General features: G+C 50.0%; 2 protein-coding genes across 6 annotated transcripts in view; both read right to left on the bottom strand.

Moving 5' to 3' along the window:
- LOC104934169 (disco-interacting protein 2 homolog C) overlaps positions 1-5,747 on the bottom strand; it is a 43,420-nt gene extending 37,673 nt beyond the window's left edge. For all 3 annotated transcript variants that reach the window (XM_027274331.1, XM_027274332.1, XM_027274333.1), the window contains exon 1: positions 5,153-5,747. In XM_027274331.1, the coding sequence (XP_027130132.1) occupies positions 5,153-5,732 (580 nt within the window). In that variant the 5' untranslated portion in view covers positions 5,733-5,747. The remainder of the gene's footprint in view (positions 1-5,152) is intronic.
- Positions 5,748-7,044: 1,297 nt separating this feature from the next.
- LOC104934168 (uncharacterized) lies at positions 7,045-16,214 on the bottom strand. Of its 3 annotated transcripts, XM_027274335.1 has the most exons (17): positions 16,083-16,214; positions 13,455-15,476; positions 12,218-13,415; positions 11,883-12,024; positions 11,656-11,796; positions 11,525-11,573; positions 11,287-11,423; positions 11,088-11,191; positions 10,872-10,982; positions 10,508-10,780; positions 10,273-10,355; positions 9,879-10,082; positions 9,048-9,114; positions 8,824-8,937; positions 8,623-8,699; positions 8,370-8,439; positions 7,045-8,077 (listed from the first exon to the last, which is right to left on the bottom strand). In XM_027274335.1, exons 2-17 carry the CDS (start codon positions 15,464-15,466, stop codon positions 7,925-7,927), a joined length of 4,935 nt encoding a protein of 1,644 aa, XP_027130136.1. In that variant the 5' UTR covers positions 15,467-15,476; positions 16,083-16,214; the 3' UTR covers positions 7,045-7,924. The 3 variants fall into 3 exon arrangements, with proteins under 3 accessions (XP_027130136.1, XP_027130135.1, XP_019109651.2); XM_027274334.1 differs by having other exon boundaries at positions 12,218-15,476; XM_019254106.2 differs by having other exon boundaries at positions 10,273-10,352; positions 12,218-15,476.
- Between the last annotated feature and the right edge of the window lie 1,281 nt (positions 16,215-17,495).

Here is a 17,495-nt window from a genome sequence, read left to right as displayed (position 1 = left end):
AAACGACACCAACGGTTCGTCAATTATCAGAATTAGACTCGGCACTAGCGACGCCTCTCCCAGTCCCCACTTTGAACTAATTACGAGGTTAAGCTGTCGACAAACAAACAGACAAACTGTTTCTGAGCTGCGGGATTCTCTTCAAACACACTTTGAGATGTCGTCTGAATGAAAACAGCAGCGCGGCTGTGGAGCTGATGAGTTCGAGGTTCAGGTCGATCAGTTGTTAATGTGCAAATTAACACAATGTTTGAATATTTGTCTAACAACTTGACTTGACCTGCACATTCCTGACATTTACCTGTTAGATCTCTTCTCTAATTGGCCGTCTGACCTGTCAGATTGTTTGTATTATAATAAACGCTCTGATGCCGGGAGGAGAAAGGTAGATAAATCAGAGGAGCTGTAAGTTTGCCAACTAAAAGTCAATAAAGTTGAGTTATGTTGGGGAAAATATCTATCTATCTTTGTGTTTGTTGAATTATGAATTTCCAACGATATCAGAAATCTGCAACTGAACCACTTCTGCTCATGTTCAAGCAAAGCTTCATCTTCATTGTCTAACAATAACGCTTTATTATTTTAACATATGTGAAACCTCCAAGGTTATTGGTCCCTTGTATCGGTATGTTGCTCATCCCACAAACAAGAAGGAGTCACGGCGGAGACGAAGAAACGGACCAAAGCTTACGTAGTCCATGTGTTTGATGGAGCGCCGCTGCTTCCCCAACTGAGCTTACAGATGGTGATAATCCAACATTATAATATTATTCATGTCCCGCAGGCAACAAATGCTGTTACTGTACAAATATTCTGTCATTGCATCCATTTTGGAGGACGACTGCTGCTTCGGTTCGACCCACAGATCACTGTTTTCCCAAACTGATCAAGAATCAATAACGAATGAAGCAGAATCAATACATCCATCATCCATGTGTAAAATGTGTCATTAGATCAGGTGAAGCAGAGTCAGCGTAGCTCAGGAGCCCTGATGAAAGTTTAAAATAATCATAATTATCGAAGTCTTTTAAATCACCATAACAGTCGTGTTACACAACACACCCACAGATCCGGCCTACAGTTTTACTTCTCCTCATTGTGGTGTGATGAAGCTCAACAGGCGTCTGATGGAGACAGGCGTCATCTCCGACAAATGACTGACAACTGCTCTATTCTAATAACACGCCAACGCACCCCTCGCTGAGCCGACGCTCAACTCGCCTTGGAGTTTAAACCGGGAGAACATCATCATCATCATCATCACGGCTTTTGTTCTGTTAAATTTAGTCCATGTTACTGACCATCGAACCTCCATACAGATCCCAAACGTGTCCGTAATGTAAATACTGTGACTGTAAATAGATATTATGGTGTTTTATTGAGGCACAGCTGCACCAGCACCGCTCGGATATTTTAAAAGCATTCAAACTCTCTCCAGCTCCGTAGACGGGCAGAATCGGGCCTGATTTAGGGCTTTAAAAACTCTGGTTGCTTGTGTTGTCTAAGAGTTACATCACCATCTTAACCACTCCCCAAAGCTCAGTGATTGGTCGACTTCCAGCTGCTTGACCCAGCTAATTCTCAATGGACGTCTTCCAGCAGGTCCGCAACTGAGTCCAATTCGACATCTTCAGATGATGAAGCTGATTAATCATTGAATAAAACAATCACTGTCATTACTTTCCAGGCTTAAATCCATCGATGTTGCAACCTTGAGGCCAACCTTCAGAAGGTCGACTAATCAGGACAGATGCTGAATTTAAAACATCGACTTAACTTTAAATAAATCCACGGATCTACTGAGCACTAAACTGCTTAGAAGAACAGCAGAGAGCGACGAAAACAAATCTCCCGTTTGACTCCACGGTGGCTCCTGTACCGCCACCATGACCACATACTACACACACTGTGTTTGCAAAAAAAACACGTACTAAAGCTCCATTCACGGCAGTTTATTTCATTCATTGAGATGAATCAACCTCCCTGCACGACACTGGATAATTAATCATAGATTATTCGTGAACATCCCCTAGTAAAGACTTTGTTGCAGATACGCTGACCTGAAACGTTCTGCTTCGGGCCGCAGATGCACGTTTACTGTTAACATGTATGCAAAAATAAAAAAACTCTTAACTCAGTGTTAACGGAGGGTGACAGGCGGTAAACTGCAACACTGCATTTTGCATTTTTTTTGCAGGATTTTTGGGAGAGAACAACCGCAATCACCTCCAGTGAATACAGATTAAAAAACAATGATGACATGATGTGAAATGTGCCGTCAGTTTCATACCTGAGCTGCGTTTTGTTGATTTGTTTCTCCCGGTCAGATAGTTTAATATTTAACTCACACACACACACACACTGCTCCTGCTGCTTTCTTGCAAAACAATGCACGAGGATATTTAAACACACCAAGAGCATCAGGCTTTTAACGGTTACTCTGTGGTCTGCTGGACATCTCCAGAGTTTGTCAGACACCTCCACAGAGGGACGTCCTGCACCCGCTCGCCTTAACGCCTAGAGGTCACGGTAATACGGCGAGAGATGATGCGATTTGGGCGACACTGAGCGAGGGGAGGCGGGAGAGAGAGGCTTATCTGCCCGAGCTCGGCTTGATTGCTGAGTTTATCCAATAAACAGGTGGAGCGCCGGTTTCGTCTCCTCAGAGTTTCATCCCGCGGTGCGACCCTTCAAACCTGACGGGAAATTGTTGCCTGAGGTTTCGATGCTTTGAATTTCAATAAGAGCGGCGGCTCCGTGCGCTCAGACGGCCGCGGACGTCTTTGAGGATTGAAAACTTTGTTAATCCTCGAGGAGCCAGCGCTCACTCCTCTCTTTGACGGTCCAACCACTTGACGATCGTCACTCCGGTTACTTATCGAGCTTCTCACACGTGTGAATTTGCTGCTTTTCTAATGGATTTCTGCATGTTTGTTTGAACTCCAATGAACTATTAAAGTGACAATTTATTCAGAGAAACTGTCACTATCGCCGACAGAGGGAAGATTCATTGAGAGGAATTAATAAACCTACCTTGTTTTGAGCGAGGAGGATTGGTTAAACATTTTATTTAAGCGAGGCGAAGGGGAAATGAACTGATTTCACTTCTTCTAAACTAAAAAAATAATTTATGTTGGAGTGAACAGCCGGGCGTGGCAGTACCTGTATCACCAAGATGTTTGTCAGGCGACCAAACAGAAGTGCCAGATAAATGTAAAGTTTTGTCTGTGACGATGTTTTTAGTTGGTAGGACGTATGAGACGATGTTGATTTGCTGTAGGCCTTTGTAAACATGTCTGTACGTCGGATAAACTGTCTGCTGAGTTTGATTTTATGTTCATGTGTGTACGAACAAATAAGAACTTTGAATTATTTCTATTGCTGATGAATCTGCAAATGATTACGGTCGATAAAATGTTAGAAAACATCGAGAAACGTCGAGTTTGAGGTGACGTCTGACGTCTGACGAGGAAAACCTGCAAATAATCACGAATGAGAAGCTGGAAAAATACCGACTTAACGACGAACTGATTATCATAATTGTTGCAAATCGTCGACTTGTCGCAGCTCTAAACTTGATATATTCGGACTGTTTGTCAGATATGTCATGCTCTTATTTTGTAATGACCACACACACACACACACACACACACACACACACACACCAACAGTTCCCGCCCTGTGTTTTCCAGTGACTGACACACACACACACACTCTGACACGTCCATCACACTATCAGGAGGCCTGTCAGGCTGTGATCCACCAATAACACACACACACACACACACACACACACACACACACACACACACACACACACACCTGAATGTCGGGATGCTGTCTGACGTTCGGGGCGTGACGTTTTCCACTTCCTCCCGCCGTTTCCATCATTAATAACATCTGCCAGCAGCAGGTTCTGCTCTGATAAACACTCTCGCCTGGATTAGGACGGGCCTGCAGCTGCCACCGTGTGTGTGTGTGTGTGTGTGTGTGTGTGTGTGTGTGTGTGTCACTGCAGTGACACAAAAAAAAGGCTTTTTATGAACGATCAGATTTTTTAGGGGATTAAAAGCTGCAGATTTATGACAGTCTGACACTTTTTTTAATGCTGAATTATAAAGAAACATTTATTCTACGTCGTCACGCCTGGAGAACCTGAGACGGTGCGTTCAGGATCACTGCAGGAGAGGCTGTTTTATTCATTCACTGCAGGTTCTGCAGACCTGACACGAGTGACTGACAGTGAATCAACACATCAGCTGCTGCTGCAGCTCCATCGCTCAGAGGAAATGCACATTTTCATGCAACAGGGTGGCTCGCATCCAGCGTGCATCCACCCGGGCTCGCTCCCTACACCACGCAGGCCTCACACAGCCTGCATGAATAAAAGATGCACCTCCTCTCTCCTCCCGTTATATAAGGCGGACATGCCCCGCTCCTATCAGGGGTGAGGGTTAGGGTGGATCGCTGTGATTGAGATTCAATGGAAAGGAGTGTGTGTGTGTGTGTGTGTGGAGGAAGAGGAAGAGGAAGAGGGGCGGGGAGAAATATTCCCAAGCATCCTTCCTCATCCTCAGCTGCTCTGCAGGCCCCAAAAACACCGAGAGGAGGCAGGAGGAGGAGGCAGGAGGAGGAGGCAGGAGGAGGCTGAGAAACTGGCCCTGCTCTGTCACGCATTGCAATGCTATTATTACACACACACACACACACACACACACACACACACACACACACACACACACAGGTAAGGCTGATTGTGTCAACATCTCAAGGTCAAACACCGGGTTGGTTTTCGGACACAAACCAGGAGAGGAGGAGAAACCAGGAGAGAGGAGGTCGGGTGTTTTTTTTTTTTTTTTTTTTGCAGCACCGCAGCAGAGACAAAGACAGCGACCCGACCCGCAGCGTGTCCCCGCTCTGCGCGCACCCTCTCCCGGCTACACAGAGCTGACCAGGCCGGCTGACACAAACATCTGGATGGGGAGGAGCGGGTGGAGGAGGAGGAGGAGGAGGGGGCCGCAGGAATGAACGGTTCAGATTCCGTTAGAAGGAAGGCTCCCGGTGTGGATGGGGATGGTGATGGAGGTGATGAGATAACGAGGGAAAGGAGGAGGAGGAGGAGGAGGAGGAGGAGAAGGAGCTTGTGTCTTACCCTCTGACAGCTCCAGCTCCAGCTCCGCCAGCCGGGCTCGGATCTCCAACGGTATCGGCGACGCCTCACGGTCCGCCATTCGGCTCGTACCGGAGAAAACACCTCCCTGCTGGGTCGACTCCTCCGCCTCCTCCGCCGCCGCCTCCTCCTCCGCCGCCGCCGCTAGTGCTGGCTGCTGCCGCCGCCTCCTCCTGCTTCTCCTCGGCGGCCCCTCCTCGGCGGAGGCGCGTGAAAAAACGGCGTCGAGGGAGAACAAAGGAGGTGAAAAATAAATCTGCGTCGTCCTAACGGAGCTCCGCCATGACGCCCGGCTCCTCGAATCGCTGCAGACCGCCGCTGGGCTCCTCGGGTCGGCTCTCTGTCCGCTGCCGCTGCGGTGGTTGTGGTGGTGAAGGTGGCGGTGATGATGATGATGATGATGAGGAGGAGGAGGAGGAGGAGGAGGAGGAGGCTCGCGCCGTTTGCAGCTTCTAACGCTGCTGTCACGTGACTGCACGGAGGAGGGAGGGCGCGAGGAGGAGGAGGCGCTGCCGGACATCACCTGCAGGGGGCGCGAGGAGCAACCACACCTACAGCACATGACGGTGCACGGACACCTGGAGGACCACCTGTCTGTCTGTCCACCTGTCTGTGTGTCTGTCAGTCTGTGTGTCTCTGTGTGTGTGTCCACCTGTCTGTCCACCTGTCTGTCTGTCTGTCTGTCCACCTGTCTGTCTGTCTGTCCAACTGTCTGTGTGTCTGTGTGTGTGTGTCCACCTGTCTGTCCACCTGTCTGTCTGTCTGTCCAACTGTCTGTCTGTGTGTGTGTGTGTCTGTCTGTCAGTCTCCCTGTGTGTGTGTGTGTGTCTGTCTGTCTGTCTCCCTGTGTGTGTGTGTCTGTCTGTCTGTCTCCCTGTGTGTGTGTGTGTGTCTGTCTGTGTGTGTGTGTCCACCTGTCTGTCTATCTGTCTGCCTGTCTGTGTGTGTGTCTGTGTGTGTGTGTCTGTCTGTGTGTCTGTCTGTGTATCTGTCTGTCTGTGTGTGTGTCTGTCTGTGTGTGTGTCCACCTGTCTGTCTGTCTGTCTGTCTGTGTGTCCACCTGTCTGTCTGTCTGTCTGTGTGTGTGTGTGTGTCTGTCCACCTGTCTGTCTGTGTGTGTGTCTGCCTGTCTGTCTGTCTGTGTGTGTGTCCACCTGTCTGTCTGTGTGTGTGTCTGCCTGTCTGTCTTCATACAGGTTCATATTTAGCATTAGGTCACTTACTGGAATTTATTTCATCTTTCAGCCACAGTGTGTGTTTCCTGTTAAATGTGATAATCTATAATAATGTTTTATGTATCTTAAAGGTTCAGTGTGATGGTTGCATCTCCTCAAACACTTTCAGGCCCTGCCTGGACTCACTGGTTTGTCTGTAGAAACACACTGCCACTGTGAATATTATATTACATGTCTGCCACCAAATCTGACACACTGCACCTTTAAATAAAAACTGAATCATTTCATAACTTATACAACACCTGGTCATATGGATGGCCGGAGCTTCCTGTGGTTTAAGTTTGTGCTCAGTGTGTTTGCAAACTGTCATCTTTGATTTTCTGCAGTGTGATGTTTCCCCTCTATAACGTGCACGTGGAAACTGAACCTCAGCAGCTTAATGTGATCCTTTAATTAAGTCCGGTGTGATTGAACGAGCCTAATGTGGCAGTGACTCTGTATTTCATTAGTATTATTCATCACATTCATTAGGCCCTGCAGGAATCAAATCATCACTGTAAACAAGCAGCGGGCCTCATAATGGACCGACAGCGGTTCTGATGTGACCCGTCTGCCACCTGCTGGTGAGAGGAGGGCACCACAGCTGAGGCGTGTGTGTGTGTGTGTGTGTGGATGTGAGGGTACACACAGCAGGCCGAGTTAACTTCAAAGGCACTTCTTTAATATTTCAATAATATGTACATCTGTACAGACAAAGTAACGTGTGCCACAACCTTCCGTAACAAGCCGTTTCACATTTAAAATGTTTTGATCTCAAACAGAAAGAGTGTCGGACTCCTCAAGGTCTCACACAGCTCAGGCTCTTTGAAACTACATTGAACATTGGACCTCGCCACACTGAGGGGACATCAACTGAAACCCTTCTCTGTCCACACAGATGAGACTGAAGCGTGAACACACAAAGCACTCCCAGGATAACATAAATAAAAATGACATAAATTAAATCCTAAAATGAAAATTTAAAAAAAAAATCATGCAGTGCTTTTCAAGTTGAAGGTTCGTTACAGGCGTCTGAAACAGAAACAAACTGGATTAATATGAAGAACATCATGTGTGCCCACAGATGAAGGCTCTGCAGATCAAAGAATAACACAGATGTGGGTGAGGGGGGGTCAAACATCAGCCACCAGCAAAACAAGACTAAATCAAAATGGAACCTGGCCTTCAAGAAACTGATCTGAACCACAAACCAAGAAATAAAAACGTGAAACGTAAAGCAGCAGATCAACATTTACAGAGTATTTCCAGCTTCCTCTCTTTAAAAAAAAAAAAAAAAAAAAAAAAACTCAAAAGTTGCTTAAACATCCTGAGTGGTTAGCGAGCCCAGACCCACACCGGCCCGTCACCTCCGGACCCAGCCAGCAGTCAGAACCCCCCACACGGTAACACCTCTGTGTCTAAATGTAACTGTAGATGATGTGCAGCTGCTTCGTGGAATTAGGACAGAACAATCAGACATTTTGAGCTCATGGCACCAGCTGGACAACAAACACGTGTCTTTATCTCCAAACCAACATGATCACCGCGGCAACAGAGCGTGTTTGGACTCTTGGCCCGGGTAGGTTAGGATGTGCTCGGCCCCCGAGGAGGTGCTGTCAGCGGGCAGCGGCGGCGGCGGCTCATTGGTCGATGCTCTCTGGCAGATCGCGGCGTAGCTCAGCCTCTTGGACTCCTGGCCAATCAGAGCACAGAGTGGGGTCAGTGAGCGCTCTCCTCAGGTCTTAACCAGCATTGCAACAAGTTTACAGAGTAACATCAGTCTTCACTTTGTGCTGTAAACGATATTTGAAGTGTCACATAAATCTGATTATCGTCATTATTAAAGGTCCAGTGTTTAGGATTTCGTGGCCTCCGGCAGTGAGGCTGCAGCCCCTCGCATCACGCTGTCCTTCCTGACACTGCTGATGTCACAGGACGGGCTGAAACAAGTGAAGCGGGTGAAGCTGTTGCCATGCGAGTCTTACTGTGACTGGTTCCGGTGTGAGCTGAGCTGGTTTGGCCTCGCTGCTCGTCTCTGCACACTCCTTCACATTCCTGCAGAGACCAACAGAACAAACTCACTACACCATGACAACTGGAAAACAGCTTAACTTCCACGTATGAAACATCTGAAGAGCGAGGCAGAGGAGCAGCTTGTGCTGCGGCTGCAGATGAAATCAGAATCGAGGATTCAGCCGATCAGCTGATGCTGAAGTAAATCCTCATCCAGATACTCACTGCTCTGCGAGCGGCTGAGGCTCCTGAGGCTCTGCTGGCTCTGCTGCAGACGGGCTGCTGCTGCTGTGGACTTCACTCTGATGAACAAAACACGTGTGTTCATGTTAATGTCACGCCTAACACACACGGTCAGAGTTTTAATGCTAACCTGTTAACGTGTGGGTGTGTGTGTCACACACACACACACAGATACTCGGTTACCTTGACACTGCCGTTAGCTGCAGGTACCGTTGCCATGGCGGTGTTTGCAGGAGGGAGGGGAGGGAAGCTCGTCAGCCCGAACTCAAGAGGAGGAGACGGCTGACGGGGAGTAGTCTACACACACACACACACACACACACACACACACACACACACACACACACAATCAGTGCACAGCCCCAACAAAGTGAACTGTACGAACACTTAGTTCACTGGATACTTACATGGTTGTTTCGAGCAGACTTGTCCCATGACCTCGGGTTCTCTCTCCTCCTCTGGCCACTTCCTCTCCTGCAGAGCAGCCACACACACACACACAGAGCAGTCACACACACATCAGAGCAGTCACACACACACACAGAGCAGTCACACACACACATCAGAGCAGTCACACACACACATCAGAGCAGTCACACACACACACACAGCAGCCACACACACACATCAGAGCAGTCACACACACACACAGAGCAGTCACACACACACATCAGAGCAGTCACACACACACACACACACACACACAGAGCAGCCACACACACACACATCAGAGCAGTCACACACACACACAGAGCAGTCACACACACACACACACAGAGCAGTCACACACACACAGAGCAGCCACACACACACACAGAGCAGTCACACACATCAGAGCAGTCACACACATCAGAGCAGTCACACACACACATCAGAGCAGTCACACACACACATCAGAGCAGTCACACACACACACAGAGCAGTCACACACACACACACACATCAGAGCAGCTCAGCCTGATTTATACATCTGCATTAAAGCGTCACTCCACCCACTGTATTTCAAACGTGTCCGTGTGGTCGCGGGCAGTGTGTGAGTGCTGCATGCGTGCACCTTTTAAAGATTTTAATCTTGTGTAGGTGCTGCTCCTCACAGAGACTCTACAGCTATAAATCAGACTCTACACTGCAGCAACCAGGGTTGTAACTACGGCAACGTCTTTCTGATGAAGTATAATTCAGGCAACAATGTTTCCAAACTCCAGGTGTGACGGCAAACTCAGCTGATGTTTCGTTACCTTCCCAGTTCAGGAGCGGACGACACGGCTTGCCTGTTGGGCTCCGTCCTCCCGCCTCTGCCCTGACGCCGCATGTTGCCACGTGACCGTCCGCGACCCGGCTTCGTTGGAGAAGACGCACGCTCAGCTTTTTCTGACCACTGCAAGGAATCATTGTGATTGGACTGCCAGCGGTCGGCAGAGTTAGACCACCACGAGCCTCTCCTGGAGGGAATTAACGATGAATGCCGAACACTGATTAATCACACTGAGACTCAGACGTTACACGTAGGACACGTAGAATAAATAGGAAGTGTACAACACGTTCCTCTCTTAGAACAATCATTTTAAGAACCAGTGTGTAGGATTCAGTGACATCAGCAATGTAGATGCAGGTTGAGCGATAAGTAACTACCTCTGCCTGCGTGGGTTGTGAGGCCTGAAGTTGGAAGCTGCTGAGAATCCGTTCATGAAGTCGTTCATCAAAGCTGGAGGCTGCTGACAGAAACCAAAGTTAAATCACGCTGCTCATGACATCACGAGACTCAAAACTGGACAAGAGGGGACCCCAGAGCTTCGAGGAGCCATGACCAGCAGCAGAGTGCTGTTCTTACTCTGTCTGATGCCTTTATGAAATATGAAGGACTCACGTCGGCACAATCTTGGTATCCTGTCACAGCCGAGGCCCACGCCTCGTTGGTGAAATCATACAGCTGTTGTGCCGGCATGTGGGCGGGGCAGGGCTGCTGGTAGGTGTTCGGGGGGAAGTAGGAGTTGTAATGGTTGCCACACTGGTCCAGCTGGGCGGGTGTGTAGCCGTTCTTTGGAGCGTAGGAAGCGGCCGCCATGGTTTTGGCTTTTATCCTCACCATGATCGGCTTTCCCTGAAACACTCGGACCTCTTCTCGGAGGTACTTGTAAGCCTGAAGACGACAAGCACAGCGACATCACGTGATTATCTGAATGATGCCACCGCTTCAATCATGATGACATCACTCCAGCGATGTAATTCACCTGCTGTGCCTCGGTTTCCGTTTTGAAAGTGATGAACCAGTTATCGTTGTTCACAAATTCACAGCTCGTGAACTCGGGCAGGTTGTCCCCGTCGAACAGGGCCTCCACGTCCTGCACAACATGAATAATGTTAAAACACACTGACACATAGATGGAGAGGAGAGGAGAGGAGAGGAGAGGAGAGGAGTGGAGAGGAGTTTGCAGACAGGGTCTTGCCTCCCGAGGTGTGCTGCTGGGGACCTCACGCAGGATGACGATACATCGACTCTGACTGGGCCGGACCTTCTGTCCACACGGAGCCACCTCGACCAGCGGCAAGGCTGTCGGCCATTGAGAGGAGAGAATGTCTCAGGACAACAACAAACCACATTTGTCACATGAAAACAATCAATGCTGTTTCGATATAAACACTGACATTTCAAAATGTCGGCGATGAGGTCCAGGTCTGTGCTGATGTTCTTGATCTTGTCCAGGCTGGCCAGAGTTTGGATGGAAACATACTGGTCGTTGTCCATCTGACAACTGAGATACAGGTCGTTGCCGAGGTGCTCCCTGTGGACAGACACATGTTGGACCAAACACGACTATAGAACACTGTTGAAGCTTTCATCCAAACATCTCATGACAGACTGCGGTGTGTTGTGAGTTGTTACCTGGCCAGGCAGGACTCCAAAACCGTCCTCAGCTGTTGTCTGATCTCGTCTGCAGTCAAAGGAAGTCATTACCACATGTGAGCAAACAAACTTAGAAAACTACGTTTATTTTACAGTGGTTAAAAAAATACCTGTGACACCTGGGTCACCGGAGTCTCCATTAACTACAGGAGCTTCGGCCTTCAGCGCCTGGTACTCTAGTACGCCGGGATCTGCCTCGACCATGGCCTCAGTCAGGCCCGCGCTCTCCAGCTCAAACTCTGGCATGTATCCTAAACAAACACAACGACACAGAATAAGTCGTGAGTAACAGATTCTGGCAAACATGATCATTTGACTTAATCTAAATCCAGCCTACCTTCGTGATTGGTCAGATCGGCGGGGAACTGAATCCATGGCTGCTGAGGCTGCAGGTAGGCGGCGCCGGTGATGTCCAAGTTAAAGTTGGGATTGGTCCATACCTCAGCATCAGGGTTAAGGCTAGGAGCACCAACAGGTCCCTGAAAATGACATGTACAGATCTGTGGGAAGAATCACTCCTTGTCATGGAACATCTTTGTAACACAGTTTTTAAGATGCTGGCAGGTTCCACTCCAGTCGTGGACGCTGAGTCTTTTTTACTTGTGGGGATGAAACATAAAGCTGATTACTCTGACTGAACCCAAACTCCTCACATGTTGCGTGAACACTTACAGGCTGAGTGCAATCTGTGTGCCAGTCCCACACGCAGGATCCCTGAGGCATCACAGTGCTGTAGGGGTAAGCTCCCAGCAGAGCCATAGAGGGCTGGAGCTCCGAGACCAGCGCTGGGATCTGCTCTGTGTCGGCGCCCATCTCGCTCTCGCCCTTGCTGGGCTCGGCCTCAGAAGCGCCCTGGGCCCAACCTCCGCAGCTCTCCCCCAGACCCAGCTTGATCCAGGGCTGGGGAAAGAGGCGGCAGACAGAGGAGTCTGCGTCCTCTCCCAGCAGCTCGGACACCATCTCCCTCATCCCTCCTTCTCTCTCTCCCTCCTCGGAGGTCGCCGGCGGCTCGTCACCCAGGAAGTGGATCTCGTATGACGGGGTTGAGGCATAAACGTCGATCTGACCTGGGTCCACAGAGATCACGGCGGGGTCCAAAACCAAGGCTTTGTGATCCGGACAGCCGGCGTCATTAGGAATCAAGTACGAGTCACAGATGCTGGTATCAGCATGGACCTCGACACTCTGCGACGGCGCCTCAGTGGCTGAAATATTGAGAGTTCCTGGAGGAAGATCACTCTCAAGTGCAGAGTTCTCCTCCTTCGACTCATTCATTTCCTCTGAGTGAACTCTGCTCTCGTTTGGTGACTCTCCGGGTTGAGGTGAACAGTCCACAGCGTCGTGCTGCAGGCTGATCTCGACTTTAGTGTTCAGAGAGTCAGAGGACACACAGGTGAACAGATCTGGAGGTTCAGAGGCCGTTTGAGGAGCTTGTTCTACAGATTCATGGTTGACTGGCACAGCGAGGCACAGATCAATCTCAGTCCCCCGTGCAGCTTTTGTCTCTTCTCTGTCCTCGCACTCCTGCTGGATTTCACCCTTGGTAGCATCGTCTTCAGTCAGCGGACAAAAACTGTGCTCGCCTTTGTCAGAAGACGTGAACGGAGACAAGGAAGAGGAAGGCGAGGTGATGGAAGTAGTAACAGAAGGCTCACTCTCAGCAGGAGGCCGTGTGAGAGGGCCGAGACTTGAATCTTCGTTCCTGCTCTCGGGGTCCTCGGGGCCGTGAGGAGCGATGCTCGTATTTACAGCTGTGCAGTTGTCACAGAGCTCCGACAACATGCCACAGTTTTCACCACTTGTCTCTACGTGAGAGGTATTTTCAGCCGTCTCAGGTAACACGACTGTGACCTCACGTACATCAACACGTTGGCTGTTCGTTTCTGGTCTGGGTGTTTTGTCTGTCCGTCTTTCATCTCCGCTCGTGTGGACGTCCTGTAAAGGCTCGTCTGAGGCGTTTTTCAGAGACACCAGCACGCCGTCAGCTTTCACACCAGGGCCGTCGAGTTTGTCACCGTCATCAAACCCGGCAACAGATTCAGTGAACAGAGGTTTGACATCCTGGCTAAGAGGCAGAACACTGCTCAGGTCAAATGTTGGATTGTTTGAATTCACATCTAATTTGTCAGAGATGACGGCGTCACACCAGTGAGATGTGTTTTTCACGGCTGAGAGAAGTGTCGGATCTCTGTGGCAGGAGACGACAGTCAGGTCAATGGGCAGCGATGACACAGCTGAGGAGGTGGAAACCGAGGACACCTCTGTGAGGGTCGTCTCTGCTGTGCTGCTGAGACCGACATCGTCCTTACCGTGACTTCTGCAGGTGATCACAGGGATGGCCTCGCTCTGCTGGGATGATTCATTCAGCTCAGACAGAGGCAGAGCGACCTCCTCCTCCTCCTCGTGCAGAGTTTTAACGTTGACGTCGAGCTTTGAAGGACTGGGGCTCCGGCTGGAAGTGTCCACTTCACGGATTTCAGTTGCTGGTTGTGAAAGTTGGACGTGCTGTTCTTTGGACAGGTGCAGATGATCGTCCAGAGGGTTAAAGTCTGAATTCACGCTCTGATCCTGGAATTCGACCACCGTTTCCTTCGTGGAACTGAAGAGTCCCTCTGCTGCTCTGTGGTCCGCCAAGGACACACACTCCTCTGTGACTGTGATCTCCTCTGACCCCATCACATGTGCGTCTTCATCTGTGTGTAACGCCGACAACTTGTCGCCCTTGGCCTCATCTGTGTCGTGTGTGACTGTCTGGTAACTCACATCTTCAGCCTGAGGCTCCTCGCTGTTTATCTGAAGGCTGGACGTGGGCGGCGGCTCGCTCGGAGGCTCTGCAGATAGGGCAGGATGAGGTGGGGGGGTCTGCTGTGCTGAGGGCGAGCTGTCTGAACGTGTCTCTGACAGGACGGTGACAGGCTGTTCAGCAGCATGTGATGGAGCTGGAGCTGGTTCCTCATCATGTGACTGGCTGGGGATTTTAGGTTCTGTGACACGCGACTGGTCACAGACGGCGGATGCTTTCGCGGGTGATTGGCAGCAGACCGGAGACTCCGCTATGCGGGGCAGAGCAGCTGTTTCTGCTTCAGCTGTGTGCAGTGACTGGGTCGCTCCAGCTGTTTGGGATTGGCCGTTGACGTGGTCATGTTCAAGGTCATCCGCGTCAATGGAACATATGCTGTAGAAGCTCCGCGTCCTCGTCTCTAAACCTTGACACAGTGTCGTGACAACGCCGACCTCCTCGCTCTCCTTGTGCTCAACTTTGGGGGAACCCCTCACGCTGTCCGGCAGCGGCGGCGGTGGTGGCGGCAGCGGCAGCTGGTCCTCTGACACCTTAGTCACTGTGACGTTGCCCACACAGTTACTAGAGGGTAACCCAGCAGGTCCCGTCCAACAGCTGGACGGTTTGTGCTGCTTCTTCTTATCTGAGAGCTCAGTGAACCACTGAGACCTGATGGCAGCATTGTCTAAAGGCTTCGGCCTGATGGGCCTCTGTGTGGGCAGCTCCATATACGGAGCCGGTCCACAGCTGGGCATGGCAGTGTGTGTCACGCCGGCCTCTGTGTCCGTGTTTGTATGTATGTTTGTGCTGCTGGTGATAATAATAGCCCCCTTCTCCTCGGGAGTGCTCGCCGGTTTAAGATCCTTCTCACTCCGCGCGGTGCTGGCCGCGGCCGCGTCCGTCCAAACTTTGTGGTCCAGTTCTGCGTATGTTTCCTCGTCTTCCGGAGTCTTCCTCTCTGCTCCATCTTCCACGCGCCTCTTCTCTTCCTCGTCCAGGCACACATGCTGAGCTAAATCCACAGCGTGTCGCCTGACCTGCTCTGTCACCTCACTGAGCCCATCGTGGAGCGGGGGCTGTAACAGGCCGCTCGTCTCGTTCTGCAGGCCGGGGTTGAGCTCCTTACTAAAGCAGCACCCCATCTTCTGCGGCCTAGAATGGGAAGGAAAAAAACACAAGACTGCTATGGCCAAACAAACTGAGAGCCGACACAACACGAGACAAAAATCATGAGCAGCTCCTCACGACGGCTCGGCCACATGCAGAAAGAGAAAAGACCCTCTGCTCCCCCCGGCTTCACCCCGACTCCCCCTCCCCTGCCCAGAATAGCAAATGTGAAGGAGCTCACATGTCCCTGCCACTCAACAGAGGGTGTGTGTGTGTGTGTGTGTGTGTGTGTGTGTGTGTGTGTGTGTGTGTGTGTGTGTGTGAGCCCTAGTTAGGCTACAGTTTGAGAGAGGTCATCACATGGCCCAGCGGCCACCAATCACAGGGCAGTAATGCGGTAGTGTCCCCTCCTCCCTCCCCCTTCTTCCCATTCACTCCTCTCTCCCTCCCACGGACACACTTCACTCTGACTTACATCAGTTGTGCTTTGCCTCCCCTCCTCCGACCTCCTGCCTCACCCCTCTGCTCTACACACACATCTACTGCAGTCCTCGTCTGCAGCTCGTCCACGCCAGATTGTTGAGAACTTATGTCACTTTAGGTACACAAGTACTGTGTGTGTGTGTGTAGTAAAGATCAACATCACAGTACCTGGTAGTAGCAGTAGTATCCAGGACCCAGCGCTCCAAACGTTAACGGCACCTGTAGATCAGCAGGACACAGAAGATCCTGGTCTGACGTCATGTGACACGGGCTGGTGGGGTAACTCAACGGGACGAGTGCTGCCGCTGTCGATGGTCACCACGGAGACTGGCGGGGAGAGCGAGAAGGGAGAAGGAAATGAGTCACGAGGCAGCAACACGATCACTGAGTATGGACCCGTCCCGCTGTGGGATGAAGTGCTACAAAGTCAACAATAAAGTCAGAACGTTACGTTTATTCCCGATAAGACCACAGAGCTGGTCCAGCTCAGGCTGGCACTGATGACTCCTGTGAAGTTCATCTCGACCAGAAACAATGAGTCAATGATCGATTGATCGATCGACAGGTAACTGATTCAGAAATAAGGACAGACGTTTGCTGGTCCCGGCCTCTGAAGTTTTATAGTTTTGGACAGAGGTTATCTGAGGGCGTCAGCTCGGGCGGCAGGAAATATCACGGACGTTTTATTGATCCAACAATGAATCAAAAATAAGCAGCTGCAGCGAGGACAGCACAGTTTCTCTCTGTCTTGGTTCATATTTCACAGCGGGGACGACATGTCGACAGATCAGGCAGCACATTCAGGAGAGACATAAATCACAAAGTAATGGAAAACAATTCACTTCAGACACGATCATGACTGAACAGTTAAACACTTTTCTACATGTTTAAGGCCAGCTCCATCATTTTCTACCTCACAGGCTGCTGCACGTTGTTTAACGTACTCATTAATTACACTGGGTTTTTCTAGCACGTCAAGTTTTTACCCTCAGATCAGCAAAGTTCCACTGATCATCTGTAGTAAGACTTGCCAGCTGATCACGACTGGACTCATCTGCAGCTACGTGGCAACTTGCACACAGAGAGCTGGCAGAGTAGAATGAAGAGGATTTGTGCAGCTTCACCTTGTCACCATGGACACACCGCTGTAAGTTCTGTTTGGTCTGATGCTGTTTTTGTAGTTTTCAAAGATCTTAGTGTTTGATTTCCATAGGTATATATTTCCTTTGTTCCAGATCTTGTCTGCTCCTGATACTTCTCAGCGTAAACGCCTGAACAACCCTGACTCCTTTTGCTGTATTTGTGCTAGTTTCACCATTTCAAGTCAGAGCAAAGCAAACACCAGTGCATCTGTCAAACAAGCATATTTTACATATTTTAAAGTAAAACTCTGTGATCAAGACAACAAGACATGGGCCCCTCACAAAGTGTGCAAGCATTGTGTGGAGAGTTTACAGATGTGGACCAAAGGAACACGGGAAAAGTTGCATTTGGTATCCCCAAAAAGATCATTGGACTGTTACTTTGGTAATCATATCTGTTAGGTACAGTATTTTCATATTTTTTAAGAAAACGGGGATC

This window comes from Larimichthys crocea, chromosome XXIII (assembly GCF_000972845.2).
Source record: "Larimichthys crocea isolate SSNF chromosome XXIII, L_crocea_2.0, whole genome shotgun sequence".
Lineage (NCBI taxonomy): Eukaryota > Metazoa > Chordata > Actinopteri > Sciaenidae > Larimichthys > Larimichthys crocea.
The sequence above is the reverse complement of the archived record's forward strand: the minus strand, read 5'-3'. Positions and strand labels throughout refer to the sequence as shown.

Bases quoted from the DNA above. Each gene is read 5' to 3' on its own strand.
- LOC104934168 (XM_027274334.1), bottom strand. From the start codon at position 15,466: ATGGGGTGCTGCTTTAGTAAGGAGCTCAACCCCGGCCTGCAGAACGAG. The intron at 11,192-11,286 runs GTCAGTGTTTAT...AATGGCCGACAG, and splicing joins CATCGCCGACATTTTGAAAT to CCTTGCCGCTGGTCGAGGTG. The intron at 10,356-10,507 runs GTGAGTCCTTCA...GGTTTCTGTCAG, and splicing joins GATACCAAGATTGTGCCGAC to CAGCCTCCAGCTTTGATGAA.